This window comes from Crotalus tigris, unplaced genomic scaffold (assembly GCF_016545835.1).
Source record: "Crotalus tigris isolate CLP2741 ecotype Arizona unplaced genomic scaffold, ASM1654583v1 scf7180000018628.517256, whole genome shotgun sequence".
NCBI lineage: Eukaryota > Metazoa > Chordata > Lepidosauria > Squamata > Viperidae > Crotalus > Crotalus tigris.
In genome coordinates this window covers 324,751-340,024 of record NW_024097113.1, presented here as the reverse complement: position 1 = coordinate 340,024, position 15,274 = coordinate 324,751, and the positions used below count along the sequence as shown (strand labels likewise).

The window sequence follows — 15,274 nt, the reverse complement described above, 5'->3', positions numbered from 1 at the left end:
CATATACTGGTACATGTTCAAATCTGTTTTTAAGTCTTTTAAACTATTCTGTGGGCTGAAGATGACCAATCATTTTTTCTTTGCTCTCTTTTGACTAGATGTTAAGAAGAAGGATAAAGGATCCATGTGTCCCAAGACTTTTCTCTTCAATTAGATAAGACCCAAGGTTCAATATTTTCCCACTCAAAAAAATGAGAGTTGAGTTCCAAGTAAAACCTGAAAAAAGAAGCAAAACAGAGTAATCTGTAGGGCAGGGTCCCCAGCCTATGGGCCACGGTCCACTGGGCTACAGGACAGGCTGGCCAGCTCATGCACATGTGTGCATGCACTCACCACCAATCATGCTAGCACCACTGCTACAAAAATGGCAATGCTAGGGAGTGTTGTGTGGGCACTAGCAACCCCCCTTTGCATCGTGCATGCTTGCTGCCTCATTTGTGTGCACATATATGCACATAAAATTCTTCACCTCCCTTTCTCTTTGGTCTGCCAACCAAGAAATGTTGGAGACTTCTGTTGGGGAGGGGAGAACACTTACTGGTATAGATGATAAAGCATGAACAAGCAGGAAAGTAGAATGAATCTATTAGTACAAGGGTCTTCAAACTTGGCCCTTTTATGACTGTGGACTTCAACTCTCAGAATTCCTCAGCCAGTGTGCCTGGCTAAGGAATTCTGGGAGTTGAAGTCCAAAAGTCATAAAAGGGCCAAGTTTGAAGACCCCTGTATTAGTACAACCTCCAGTCCGTGGACTAGCACCGGTCCGCGGTATGCCAGAAACTGGGCCATACAAACAAGCAAAGCCCCGTCAGCAGGCAGCATGTGAAACTATGCCTCCTCCAGTCTTTAGAAAAACCTCTCTCCACAGAACCAGTCCTTGGTGCCCAAAAGTTGGGAGCCGCTGTATTAGCAGTAAGTTATGCATCAATACAAGAATAAGTTACAATGAAAAAAGGCTGACAAAAAGGGAAATTAAATAGCATTGAAAATGTTATTTCTACTTAGAATTGGGAAAAAGAGAGGAAAAAATAGAGTGAAATTCTCTACATGGATGCAGTGGCTAAAAAAAGATCTTCCTGTTGGTAGTTCTCCTTTAATGTCTACAGATGTATAGGTTAATAGTGGAGTTCGCAGTTGATGATTCAAATGGTAATTAAAGAGGAAATGATGCTGCATTTCCTGCCTTTCTGCAGACCTTTGTGTTTTGAATACTGAGATCTTAGTATGATTAACTGAACACCCTTATAAACATCCCAATACTGATAACTTAATAGGGTATTATTTACCATTGTAGATACTTGTAGATGCACTCATTTAAATATACTTTCCTTACTCACTTGTAATTTTTAGTGTTGAACTGAAAAGAAGATCTATATAAAGATCTATACGTCCAAAAACAGGGGTGCTTATATGCACATCCTCACGTCCATGCACTTTTTAGTTGGGGTGTGAAAGTACTTTTAGCGCAAAGGCTTCAATGACCATTATATTCGATCAGGATAATTTATCTATTTATGGAATTACCACAGTTATTGAAAGAAAGTTGTTACCTTATCTTTATAAAGTTGTTATTCCACCTAGAAATTTCAGTCTTTTAGGAACATAATGAACATGTTAATCTCTTGATATCCTTCAGATATCTTCCCTAACCTTTCCTATTTATTGTTCTAATCTTTTAGTAGTCAATCATATTATTGGCCTTAGTATCATCCAAGGAATAATAAATTAATTAATGGCAACTTAGAAAATATTTTGCTTTTCTTTGACTCTTCTGTGGTCTAATTTCATAGCCACATTTTAAGCAAGGTATTATAAATGTTGCTTGCTAATAAATAAATGAGTTCCTGAAAAAATCTTCAATTTAATTTTAAATTTGCTTTAAATATTATTTATTTATTCATTAAATTTATTTCATGCCTATGTCATCACTGATTTGTTAGCTAGTTATGAATAATATATAATCTTTTTGCTTACGCATTTTTTGCCAATAATACAGTAATTTGTTGATATTTATATAATAGTACTTAATATATAAATATGTCTGAAATAATTAGCCTGTTTCTGACCAATTATCCTCAGTAAACATTACACCAATCCAGTAAGATAGACATTCAGTAAAAAAAAAGTGCACTCAAATTTATGTTGTGTTTTGCTAATATTTTAGCTACGGGGTAATTTTAAGTAACATGTTATTTTCTATCATATTAGTTTCTTACTTGTACTGGCTTCTCCTTCAGAAACATTTCCATTATGATTTTGGTATTTATATTCCCTGTATTATATTTGTTCCCAGTATCACTTGCCATCTGTTACTTGTCTATATATTAAATTATTATATTTACCCAATTTCATTTTAAATTGTTTTTTTATAAGATTTTATTAATATTATGTGTTTGGAACTCTGTATTTTGATATGGCCTAAGGGCTAATCAATAAACTAATTATTATTACTTGCCATCTGTGAAATCTATTTTCATGTCAGTTGCCTCTTTTGAGATAAGTTATTAGAGACCTCTTCATTTGTTTTAGAACTTTGTGTTATCACAGATCTATACTGTTTTGCTAGATAATAAATTAATTTGATTAGTTGTACAGTATGTCAGTTTGCAAGGTAGTCTTTAGGTTTTACATGATACTATAAGTAGTACAGAATAGCTTGATCAGGGGGTAAAATTGGGCTTTAGTTAAGCTGATGATATGCTGGGTAAATGAATAAAAATTAATTGCTGCTATAAACAGAATGCTGTAAATAGTATGTATACTACAAAATATTCTAATCTAATCTTCCCTTCCATATCATACTGTACATTATATGAATAATATAACATAGTGTGCATTATATGAAAGCCTCAGTTGACTGAAGCCCTAACAGGTGCTAGAAGTCAATATTTATGGTTCCTCTAGTAACAAATATGACATATGGGGGATTGCAACTTGAAGTGTAAGTTGAATAAATGTCAAAGGGCATTCATTTGTTCATGAATGAAATCAGAGAACACCCCCCCCCCCCGATGTGGTGTGATGGTGCCTGATTTCTTATTGTCAACTTACATCCAAACTGCTAGCCTACATTTGTATTGGATGACTAAAATGGATGGAAATTATAAGAATTAAATTAAAAACAGCAGCTGCCAAATGAGTTTCTGTTTGATGGTTTTGATTTTCTAACACAGCATAACACACACATACACACACAAACAGAGAGAGAGAATTCCAACTATAATATAATTATTAACTACTAAATAAATAATATCTTTGTTAGGACCAAAATCAGGAAAAATCTAAATCTCCTAGATCACTAATCTAGAATAAATAACTAAAACAAAAGTTGAGAAGGGAAACTGTAAAGCATAATTCCTTTACTAACCAGTTTTTAAGATGGAATGTAGAAGGCAATGCATGTAATTAATTCAATTAGAAAAAGATTATAAAATGATTCGGGTTGGTTTATGTTACAGTATGAATATCCAAGATCCCAGTGTATATAGGCTGTTAAGCTTTGGCCATAGCTTTTGGATATGTGAATTTCTTCATTATGTATATTCTCATAGATTAAGAATAATAGTAACTGAGATAGTGTGGTGCTGGGAAAGAGAAGATATGGATGCATGCTACATACCATTTTTATGGTGTATGTCAGTGGCCCCCAACCTTTTGGGCACCAGGGACTGGTTCCGTAGAGAAAGATTTTTTGATGAACTGAAGAGGGCATGGTTTTGTGTGCTTCCTGCATGCTGCAGATGGGGCTTCACTTGTTTGCACAGCCCAGTTGCTGGAGTGCCGTGGATTGGTGCCAGCCAATGATTGTTTAAAAATGGTTGGTAATGCAGACAATTGTGTATTTGTGTGCTTTATGTTAGTGTGTGGGAGAGATCATCTATATATAGTCAATAACTCATATCAATAATGAATAGCTTTCTGGAATCCTACTTGTTGTTTGTACAAACTGTAACAAAATGTAATAACAAAATGTATCTGCCATGAGGGAAATCTTATTGTATCCTAGAAATGGCTATAAAAGGTTAAAGTGCTTAAAGCTGTTAGGAAATTGAAAATGGTTCTTGTTATCACAAGCTGCTATTTTTTCCAACAGATGACTGAGGATGTTCATGAACAGTTCTATTTCAGACAAAAGGGCATCACTAACAGAAAGGGGCTACTTAATGGTTTACCTGTTTATTGAAACTGAGCATTTCACCAATTCAGCTTTTCTTGCACCTGTCATCAACAAGGCAGGCTCATCCATCATACAAAATTGTATATATATGCTTAAAATTGTTGTCTTGCATTATTATTGTTAGAGTTCATGTATCAAAATGTCACCTCCCTTTTTCCTCTTCTGACTATAAAATAACTTTTCAAGGATATAATTTTTAGTTTTAAAATTAAAAAATATATAGAAGAAGGATCACCAAGTATATGTTTTTGGAATCCTTTCTTTCTGCCAGTTTATCTTTATTAATACTCTATCTTCCTAAATTGGTATTTTTATATAAGTACCTTTCAGCTACTCAGTAAGTACTTTGGTTCTTGATTTTAGAACAATAAATTATTATAGGCAGATGTAATCAGCTCCCAATTAGTTATTACATAGCAACATATTTTAATAGTCACTGATATAATCTCTAACCTTTCAATGGAGAACATCAGTGGGTTTAAGTGCTTCAGTAGCAAGACATTTGAGAAGTTGTGAATGGATACCTGAAATATGGCAAAATTAAAACACGAAATACAAATATAAGAGGTCTAGCTTTAGGAAATATATGATACCATTAATCAAATATATTTTTGTAATGTTTCATAAGTGAATCATCAGAAGTTTTTTTTCATGAACATTTTTCAATCTGACAAAAGAGATCTCATTCAGAGGAAAATTAAATGTTATAGGGCATTGCATTGGGACATTTTCTTTTAAAATATAGAATTAGTTACATATTTATTTGTCATATCTTTACGAAGTATATTAGCCAACTATTTAGTTTGAGCACAGAAATTAACTTGATTTAAATGTCTTCTCTATCTATATCTTTGGGTACTGGTTTCTAGTGCCATTGTCTACAAGTGGCAATGGTTTGGGATATGGCAGTGCCAAGCCTTCAGGCACCATTTATAATGTGTAGCTTTACAACATTGAAAAAATGAAACTATGTTCTGGGTGTTTTCTTTTTCTGTCTGGTTTTTTTCTTGCTACACAGACCTCTTTCCTCAACATCTTTTTCTCCCTTCTGACTTTTGGCTTTAAGCTTCACTCAACCAGATCCATTACAGATAATACTGACTTACTGTACATGCTGGATTTTACAGTTTGCACATCTAAGGCATATCAAATTAAGAACTGATTTATACAATGACTTGCAGTTAACTAATAATGTAATGTATCAATCAAAATGATATTTAATACAAAATAAATTGTGAGTGTAGTAATAAATATAAACTGACCTCGGTGTCACCAATCTGTAGTAATGAACATTAATAAACAATTACTTTATGGAGTTGTTATAGTGTTACGTATCAGCTGCTTTCAATATGTAAATCACTATACTTGATATAGTTTCAAGAATTGTTGCTCGGTCCCCACTACATCAAAATGGTTGATATAATGTGCATTTAAGAATAAGATATGTGGTACTATTGATAAGGTGACATTTATGTTTATTTGTTTGCTTTTTTTGTGCAGCATAAAGAATGTCACTCCAAAAGTAGGAGATGCTGAAACCCGTAAAGCTATTCGACGTGCCTTCGATGTGTGGCAGAATGTAACCCCACTGACATTTGAGGAAGTTCCTTATGTAGAACTGGAGAATGGCAAGAAAGATGTGGATATTACTATAATTTTTGCATCAGGTTTTCATGGAGACAGTTCTCCATTCGATGGGGAAGGAGGATTTTTGGCTCATGCTTATTTTCCTGGGACAGGAATTGGAGGTGATACTCATTTTGACTCAGATGAGCCATGGACTTTGGGAAATCCCAATCATGATGGTAAGAGCCCAATTCTACTTAAAGATATTTAATAGAGGGATGTGCCCATATTACTTTAACATGAAGGTAACTTTATTGTTTTTTTTTTAAAAGCAATAGTTCATATATTGAGGGGTGCCTTTGTGTGTTATCAATATGGTATAAACTGTGGAAAAACAACTGGAATTTATACTTCTGTAATTTGATACTTAGACACTATATGTTAGTGCTGTGGTCTATGATCATGGCTGTCAAATGTTTGGGGACACCATGCTATCCTTGGGTATGGGATACATAAATCATTTAAAGTTGGATGTCTTGGATGTAAAGAATTTTGACAGTCACCTAAAAAGCGAGTACTGAAAGGTCAGTGAGCAGCCTATGGAGCTGACTATAGGTCTGAGTGGGGTTCCTTCTTTGTGTATCTTGGGGAGACCATAGAGTTTGGGGCATCTGGATGATCCCGACGACGCTAACAGAATCAGACTCGAAATCACCAACATCCTCTGGACCAGCAAGCCACCCAAAAACAACTTACCCAAAGAGGAACAGACAGCACTACGTAACCTGAAAGAAGACACCAGCATAATAATCCTACCAGCAGACAAGGGCAACGCCACGGTGGTTATGAACACATCTGACTACCAAACCAAATTAACCAACCTACTCCAAGACTCCACATACAAACCCCTAAATACAGATCCCACCACCTACCTGGAAAAAACCACCAGATCCAAAATAAAAGCCTCCCCCATTAGCGAAGAGATCCAGCAAAGAATCATTCCCAGAGAGAAATCATCCAGATGCCCCAAACTCTATGGTCTCCCCAAGATACACAAAGAAGGAACCCCACTCAGACCTATAGTCAGCTCCATAGGCTCACCTCTACAAAACCTAGCCAAATTTCTCGCCAAACAACTACAGCCCTATGCAGAATCCATCACCTCACACGTAAAAAACTCATTCCAGTTTATAGAGATCATAAAGAAACAAAACTTACAGCCCAGCGACCTACTAGTGAGCTTCGATGTCATATCCCTCTTCACCCAAGTGCCTATCAAAGAAGCCTTGACAGCTATCCAAAACAAATATAACCCCCCCAAACACATCTTAGATCTGACCAACCACTGCCTATCCAACACATACTTCATCTATAATGGACAAAAATACAAACAAACAGAAGGAGCACCCATGGGATCACCCCTCTCACCTGTCATTGCCAACCTCTACATGGAACACTTTGAAACCCAAGCTCTAGAAAAATCGGATCACAAACCCAAACTCTGGCTCAGATACGTAGACGACACCTTCATAATCTGGCCACATGGGAAAGAAAAACTGGACAACTTCCTCACACACCTCAACAGCCTACACCCCAAAATACAGTTCACCATGGAAACAGAAGCAACAACCAACTTCCCTTCCTGGATATCTTAGTCTACAAGAAATCCAATGGCTCCCTAGGATACACCATCTACCAGAAGAAAACACACACAAACCGCTATCTGCACGCTCTCTCACACCACCACCCAGCACAGATCAACTCTGTAGCCAAGACACTCATCTCCAGAACAAAACGCTTAGCTGACGAACAACACCTAAAAACCGAACTACACACTCTCACCAATGTACTAACATCCAATGGATTCCAAAGAAATAAGATTACAGACCCAATCCCAAAAGAAACCCCCACTAAAATCCAAGACAAAGAACAAGAAAACGGCAAAGCTCTCCTCCCATACATAAAAGGCACCACAGACAGAATCAGTAAGATCCTCCATAAACACAACATCAAAACAACATTCTGCACAAACAGAAAAATATCCACCATCCTTAGAAACCCCAAAGATAAAATTGACTTAGAAAATCAAGGAGTATATGAAATCCCATGCACTGCTTGTCCCAACACATACATCGGACAAACCAATAGAAGAATAAGTGCACGCATTGAAGAACATAAGAATTCAGTCAAAAAAGAGGAACCAACATCTTCCCTGGTCCAACACCTTAAAGCCACAGGACATGAAATTGACTTTAAAAATACCAGAACCATTGCCAAAAGTGAACATTTTAATAACAGAATAATCAGAGAAGCCATCGAGATAGAAAAACGCCCACACAGCATGAACAAGCAAGATGATACCTCCCGCCTACCAGCCATTTGGAAACCCGCCCTTATTGACAAACGACTCCCTAACACAAAAAAATGATACCAGACCCACACTCACAAAAACCACACAGGAGGTCACCACCACACATCCACGCAAAAAACAAACCCAAAGCCACACCGATGACGAGGCACGACCACAAACCAGAAGCCAGACCACAGCTGCATCATTAGCCACTTTAAACCCCTCCAATCCATACATGAAGCAAACTGACACCCTCCATGAAGATGAGGCACGACCACGAACGTGAAGCCAAAAAATAGCAAGGCAGCCCAAAATCTTAAACCCCCCTGCAACTCAGACTAACCTGAGCACAACCAAACAGAACACTCCCCCAGCCAATCAGAGCACAGCCAACCCCCCAGCCAATCAGAGCACAGCCAACCCCCTAGCCAATCAGAGCACAGCCACGCCCCTAACCAATCAGAACACACCTCCACCCAATCAGAACACAGCCAAACTCCCACCCAATCAGTTCATACCCCCACTGGTAGTTAAAAGGAAGAAACAGCTAAGACCACACATTGCTGCTCGAAGCACGAAGCTGAAAGCACCAGCCTGAAGATGACGAATGGGACTTCGTCGAAACGTCACCAAGACACTTCCAATTTTATGCGGGAGAAAACCCGAACAACCAAAGACCTACATATGTATGTATGTATGTATGTATGTATGTATGTATGTATGTATGTACGTACGTACTCATTTTGGATTTCTAGTGAGAAAATGAGTAACAGTTAAACAAATATGAGAATATAATTATTGTTCTATATTGAAAACTGTTTACTTAATATTTTTTTCCTGGCAATTGCCACTATCAAAAACAGTCTTAGAAGAAATCAAAATAATGTTTGCGCTTAATATAAATGCATTTAAGAAATGTAGTTCTTTAGATGTATTTTGAGTGGCTTGCTACATGAAATATGGACTCAAAAATAGCAGTAAATGATACATTTAAAACAATACATTTAATGGTAATTAAGACTGAATAATGATCCAAGCTCATTAGGGAAAACTTTGTAATGTCAGGAAAAGGAAGGAACTAATTCTGAACGGAACTCAAGTAGCCTTTCAACTACAATTACAACAACTAGGCTTTAAAAAAAGGTTATGTATAAATTAAGGCGTATTGATTGGTTTGGGGCTTCCTTTTTATTTTATTTTTTTCCTAGGGATCTAATATTTGAAGATTCAGCCTTTGTTTGGATGATCTTTACATTTACATGCCTGTAACAAAGATTTAATCTAATAATATCTGCAATCTGTCGAGCATGGCAATATGTCTAAGTGGTCCAATTTTTTGCAGTGCAGCAGGCTCAATAAGACAGCAGTTTATTGATCTTAACCATCACAGGAACTAATAGCAACTTCACTTATGTCAAATAGAATCCTACCTTCCTGACAGCAAAATGAACTCTGTTGCTTGTGGTTTTCTTTGAGTTATAAATCTCAGTTCTGTATCAGAGAAAGAATTAGATAATCTAAGAACCTCAGTAGGATGAAGATGTTGTGTGGGGTAGAATTTTAATTACAGACTTAAATGAGGAAATATACAGAATTTACACTGCAGCACCTTTATTTTGATCTGCTAAATTAAAGATCAGATTTATCAATAGTATGTATTTACCCACACAGACTTAATTATGGAGAATCGTGTTCCAGAACCAAAGAACCTGAACTATAAATTAAATATGCAAAGGGAAGTTGTGTATTCAAGGAAAAAAATAAATGATGCCCTTATGGCCAACCAAAAGCTATGACTATAATTTTAACCAGGCAGCTATTGCTTGCCAAACCAGACTTACCGCAGCTTAATAACATTGAACTGCCTCAGACTGAATCATCTCATATTTGTAATGTAAGTTAATGTAATGATTGAAAGATTTGTGTTATTTGCACAGTCATAAATGATTAGATGTTTGTAACTTTAAGAATCTAATTACTTATTTCTCATATATATAGCAGTGCCACTGTACTCTAGGATAAAATTAATACTTTGCTGATATAATATTACAAACTGTCAGTATTCTTCTCTTAAGCAGTTCTTTCTGTGTAGAACAGGATCTGGATCAATATATTGATACTGTTCATATATCAGTGTTAAAAATACATATATTTTTCATTCTGTTAATCGATTTAACATATATTAAATAATAGAATGAATATTTGAGACATTTCTGAATTATCAGTTTATAGCAGAATCTTACTCTTAATGGCTTTTTCTGTGGCTGTTATTTAGAACTTTATACAGGCATGCCTGGTAGGTAAAGGAAAATCAACATGCAGATTATAAGACCAGTAAACACTGTTTCCTTGTATAAATTTACATGATTATTTTATTTTAAAAAATGAATATTTTTATTTAAAGCAATATAATTATTAGGTTCAAAATTATTATTTAGATGCATATTGCCACATTATCAGGTAGCATTCAAACATAGAATTTTTTAACAAAAGCAAATGCAAAAACATGCTGATAATGTGAAAATGCAGGATGAGTTGATATATTCATATTATCATCATTGATAGTCCTGTGCTATTTCCACTCAGATCTGTGCCATATTAAATAATTAGCTTTGTTCCATTCCCCCCCCCGACATTTCTTCAAGTTGTGAATTTTTTACCATTGAGATCATATACCTAGAATATAATTACCTATAAGCACCAAAAAACAGAAGGAATCTTTCCAATAATAACAAATAACAAATTTAATAAAAATGATTATTTTATTAAAAGGGTTAAGTTCCATGAACTGTAGCTATAAGCCTATAGTTTATTTCATCAAGGCTGGAATGGTTAAATTAATGTAGGATTTGAAAAGAAAGAAGAAATGTCACACGCAACAACAAACAACAAAATAAATATGTTAATAATGTTAATAATATTAATAATGAAAGAAACCTTACAACAAACAAAATCACATTTCATAAATCCTTGGAAGCCTATAAGCTTTCCCAGGTAGGGAAGTCTGGAGGTTGAGTGAATTGGTCAATGTGATTCTATGTTTGCATGGTTTCAGCTAGATTATCCTCATGAAACATTATGTCATTATGTTGTTATTGTTTTCACAGTGGTTAGAATACAGTATTGCAAGCTAACTCTGCTCACAGCTTGGAGTTTGATTCAGAGGGGCTCAAGGTTGACTCATCCATCTATTCTTCCGAGGTCGATAAAATGAGGACCGAGATTGTTGGGGGCCATATGCTGACATTGTAAACCGCCCAGAGAATGTTATAAGCCACTATGGGGTGGTGTATAAGTCTAATTATTATTGCCATATACCGTACATCATGAAATCACAGCTGACATTTCTTTAGGTAGCCTTCATTCACATCAAACTCTTCTCAAGAACCTAAGATGTCGTATGTGTGCAGAATCATGCAGTATGGCCTTTTGTAATTAAGAAATGGAAATTTGTCAAAATGCAGATTTTCTAATTGCCATTTTGGTATGGCATCCATACTGGGACCACCACAGCTGGTTTATTTGATAATCTTTCAACTTTGTTTTTCCGATTTTGATACTTTTAACACTGAAAGAATGAAGCAAAATACATTAAGTGAATTAAAGGTTTAATTATTCTTCATATTTAGACTTCAGCTCCCCCTCCCCCCCATAATCTTTTTCTTTTCAGGTGTATAAATTGTGGGTTTTATGTGATGAAGTCCTGGTGAAGTTCAGCCATGAGAAATATCAGATGAAACAGACCACAAGTTCAGGGTCAGTATATGGAGAAGCTAAACTGAACCCAGAGTGTCAACAGAATTAGTTATCTGAGTGATTGTTTTTCTCCTTTTTGTTCTTCTGGCATACAGGAGGCTAGGAAACTACAACTGCTTGATTATTTAGCAAAAATGCAAATCACCTAATCCCCTTGGCTCATTTTCTGCACTATATTGCTCTGCTAATGAAGGCAATTTGAATTTGAATCCATTTCTCAAAAGAGGTGAACAATTTCTTGGAGTACTCACTAATACCTTAATATGGTCTTTCTGTTTCCATAAATCTTGTTCAGAGTTAATGTTTTTTAAAGCATTCATATTAATTCCCAAACAACGTGGGCAATAAAGTTTTGCAAGGAAATACGCCTTAACTTAACTGAAAGAAACTAGGAGTTTTTTAGGTAGCACTTAATTATTTCTGCTGTTTCTAGGTACCCTTTGTTTACGGCCCTAATTGTAAGTAGCAGTTTAACAGATGAATTATCCAATATCATCAATCTAATTAAAGTACTCAAAGACACATAGTAAACTTCACATCACCTTGTCACAGAACATACATATTACATTTTCACTTATACACACACACACACACACACAAACAAACACATATATCAGATTGTATACTGAATCTAGGAATGTAAATATTTTATTTTTACTGAGCTACCACTTATCCAATAGGTGACAATATGATCTACAGTCTCCAAGTACACACACTGTTAAACATTAAATAATAGCTATGAGGTACAGGGGCAATTAGTACTAAAACTCTGGTGTGAATCACCTAGGTTTAACTCCATAAAATAATCCTATTTTTTTTCCTTTCTCTGATTCTCAAAAGGTGCCTTGGATTGTTGTCAACAAAGTCTCAAACAGCTATAATAGATTCTTGCAAGTCAGTGTTCCTCCATCCTCATTTCCTTTTTGGATGTAAAAGAATGTGGCTTCAGTCATTCGGAGATCGCCATTATCTTGACTTTTGGCCTCATATGGCTCTGGAAATAATATGTAGATGAACTGCCAGCCTCACTTGATAATTGCTTAGAAGAGTTTTGTTAGAATTAGGGGCCTTCCTTCCTTCCTTCCTTCCTTCCTTCCTTCCTTCCTTCCTTCCTTCCTTCCTTCCTTCCTTCCTTCCTTCTCTTTTTATGACCACTTATTAGTGACAGAAAAATGGCAGTCTGAGAGCTTGGCACGTTAAGTAATCTCCAGTTTATAATTTGACACCAGTGCGTAATCTAGACAAATTGTATTTTATAGGTATTCTAATAGCTAGATTTTTATATAGGAGATAATTGACTCAAGGCAATGAGAGTCAAAGTATCTGAGATTTCTTTGGCAACATTAACTAAGTATCAAGATTCTTTTAAAAGTGTGCTTAAACATATGGTATTTTTTTCAGAAATTTAAAGAAATATATTCCTGTGAAGAGCTAAAAGACAATCTTTAAAAATGATAGCGATTGACACTTTAATTTGTTCTTGTAATTAAAGAATGCAAAAAAGTCAAGTGGGACAGGGAAGCTGGGAAGTGCCAAGAAAGGCATAATATGGCCCATATAATCAGCATGAAAACATTCCTTTGGAGATGCTAGTTAAGAATAACCCTTATATTTTAAGGGAGTTATATGACAGCCTTAAGATTTGTTGCAGTATTTTATTAAAATTAAAGAATCCCACTGAGAAATTTGCCTGGGAAAGAAATTTTATTTGAAAGTTGGTTTGCTATCTGGTTTCCCTGTGTGTTAATATTAAAGAACAAGCTTCTAATTTGCTCAACAAATGGCATATCACTCCTATTACAACATTACTAAACACTGTTATGTTGATTCCTGTTAACTTTTTGGGATATAACTTTCAATTTTGAATGAATATGTTATTTGTTCACAGTGCCTTGCAGGAGGCTGAGTATTTCATTGAATAATTTTGATAGACTGAAAATATTTTCACTCTAATAGGAACTAAGTCTTTTTTTGTACTATAGCCAGAATTCCAATCACAGGACCAGGGTCACTTATTGTCTAGTGCTCTTAAGCTCTTGTACTGCTTGTTCTTTCATTCCTTGTATGTATTTGCAATTTATGCTTTAAACTTTTTTTCCCATTTTTTCTTTTGTCAAATCATTTCTCCCTTTAGAGCTGATTACTCTAATTCACCATTTTTAATGTTTATTTTTTACCTTGGTGTATAAATATTTTTAACTATAAAGCAAGTGCTAACAATATTTTTCATGTATTGATGTTTTATAAGTGGCTGCCTACATATTGTTTTATTTTAACATGCTTACAAATGAGGTAAAATTTCAAAATGAGAAAAAAACAACTTTCAGGTAATACTCATTGTTTTGTATCTGTAATATCAGATCAAAAAAAGAAACCTAAAATATAACATATAGGTAGTGTTACGCTCATAATACTTTAAATAAAAATATTAACACTGTAAATTACAGAAGAAGAATAATGACAGAAAAATGTATTATTGATATTTTCTATAAAAATAAAATTATATTCAAAACCACTATAGTATATTTAAATCTAGTCCATCAAAATATAATGATCACATGGGTTAACATATGGTTACAATAAATTGTATAAGGATAGCAATAGCACTTAGACTTATATATCACTCCATAGTGTTTTATAGGACTCTCTGAGTGGTTTACAAATATCAGCATATTGCCCTCAACAATTGGGATACTCATTTTACTGACCTCAGAAGGATAGAAGGCCAAGTCAACCTTGAGCAGGTCAGAATTGAACTCCTGGCAATGAGCAGTGAGTTAGCCTGCAATACTGCATTCTAACCATTGAACAACCACAGCTCCTCTCTAATGGTAGTGGTAGTGATGCTTGTGAAAAGTTCTTAGAACAGTATTTCACTGCAAGCTATAAGTTAGTCAGCAGAGAAATGCAGTTTAAGGTTGTACTGACCAAAAATATAATTTCTAAAATACAAGGAGTAAATGTTTTACTTTATTCAGTATTGGTCTGAATCTCCCTTAAGTACCAGGTTGGGGATACCACACTTTGAGGAGAATTCAGAGAAATAGCAAAAAGTAATAGGGGTGATCAAGGGATTGAAAATAAATTCCTTTGGGGGGGGGGACAAACTGAAGAACTTCAGTATGTTTGACCTTGAGAAAAGATGATAGAGAAGAAATATGAGATCACTCTTCAAATATTTTCAGGGATGTCACCTACTCTTTCTTGTTCCAGACTTTTGACACTGGAATAGTAATTTCAGTGACAGGAAGACAATTTCTGATTGAATGTATGGAGAAAAGAAAAACCTTCCTAACTGTAATGATAGTTTAATAGTGCAACCAATTAGCCAGAGAGAAGGTGGGCTCTCTTCCATTGTATATAGTCAAGTGGAAGATTGGCAAGCATCTATGTGTGATTCTTTAATTTGGTTCCCACAGTTGTTG

General features: G+C 35.3%; 1 protein-coding gene across 3 annotated transcripts in view; it reads left to right on the top strand.

Moving 5' to 3' along the window:
• MMP16 (matrix metallopeptidase 16) overlaps positions 1-15,274 on the top strand; it is a 169,706-nt gene that overhangs the window by 93,706 nt on the left and 60,726 nt on the right. For all 3 annotated transcript variants that reach the window (XM_039355192.1, XM_039355194.1, XM_039355195.1), the window contains one exon: positions 5,678-5,982. In XM_039355192.1, the coding sequence (XP_039211126.1) occupies positions 5,678-5,982 (305 nt within the window). The remainder of the gene's footprint in view (positions 1-5,677; positions 5,983-15,274) is intronic.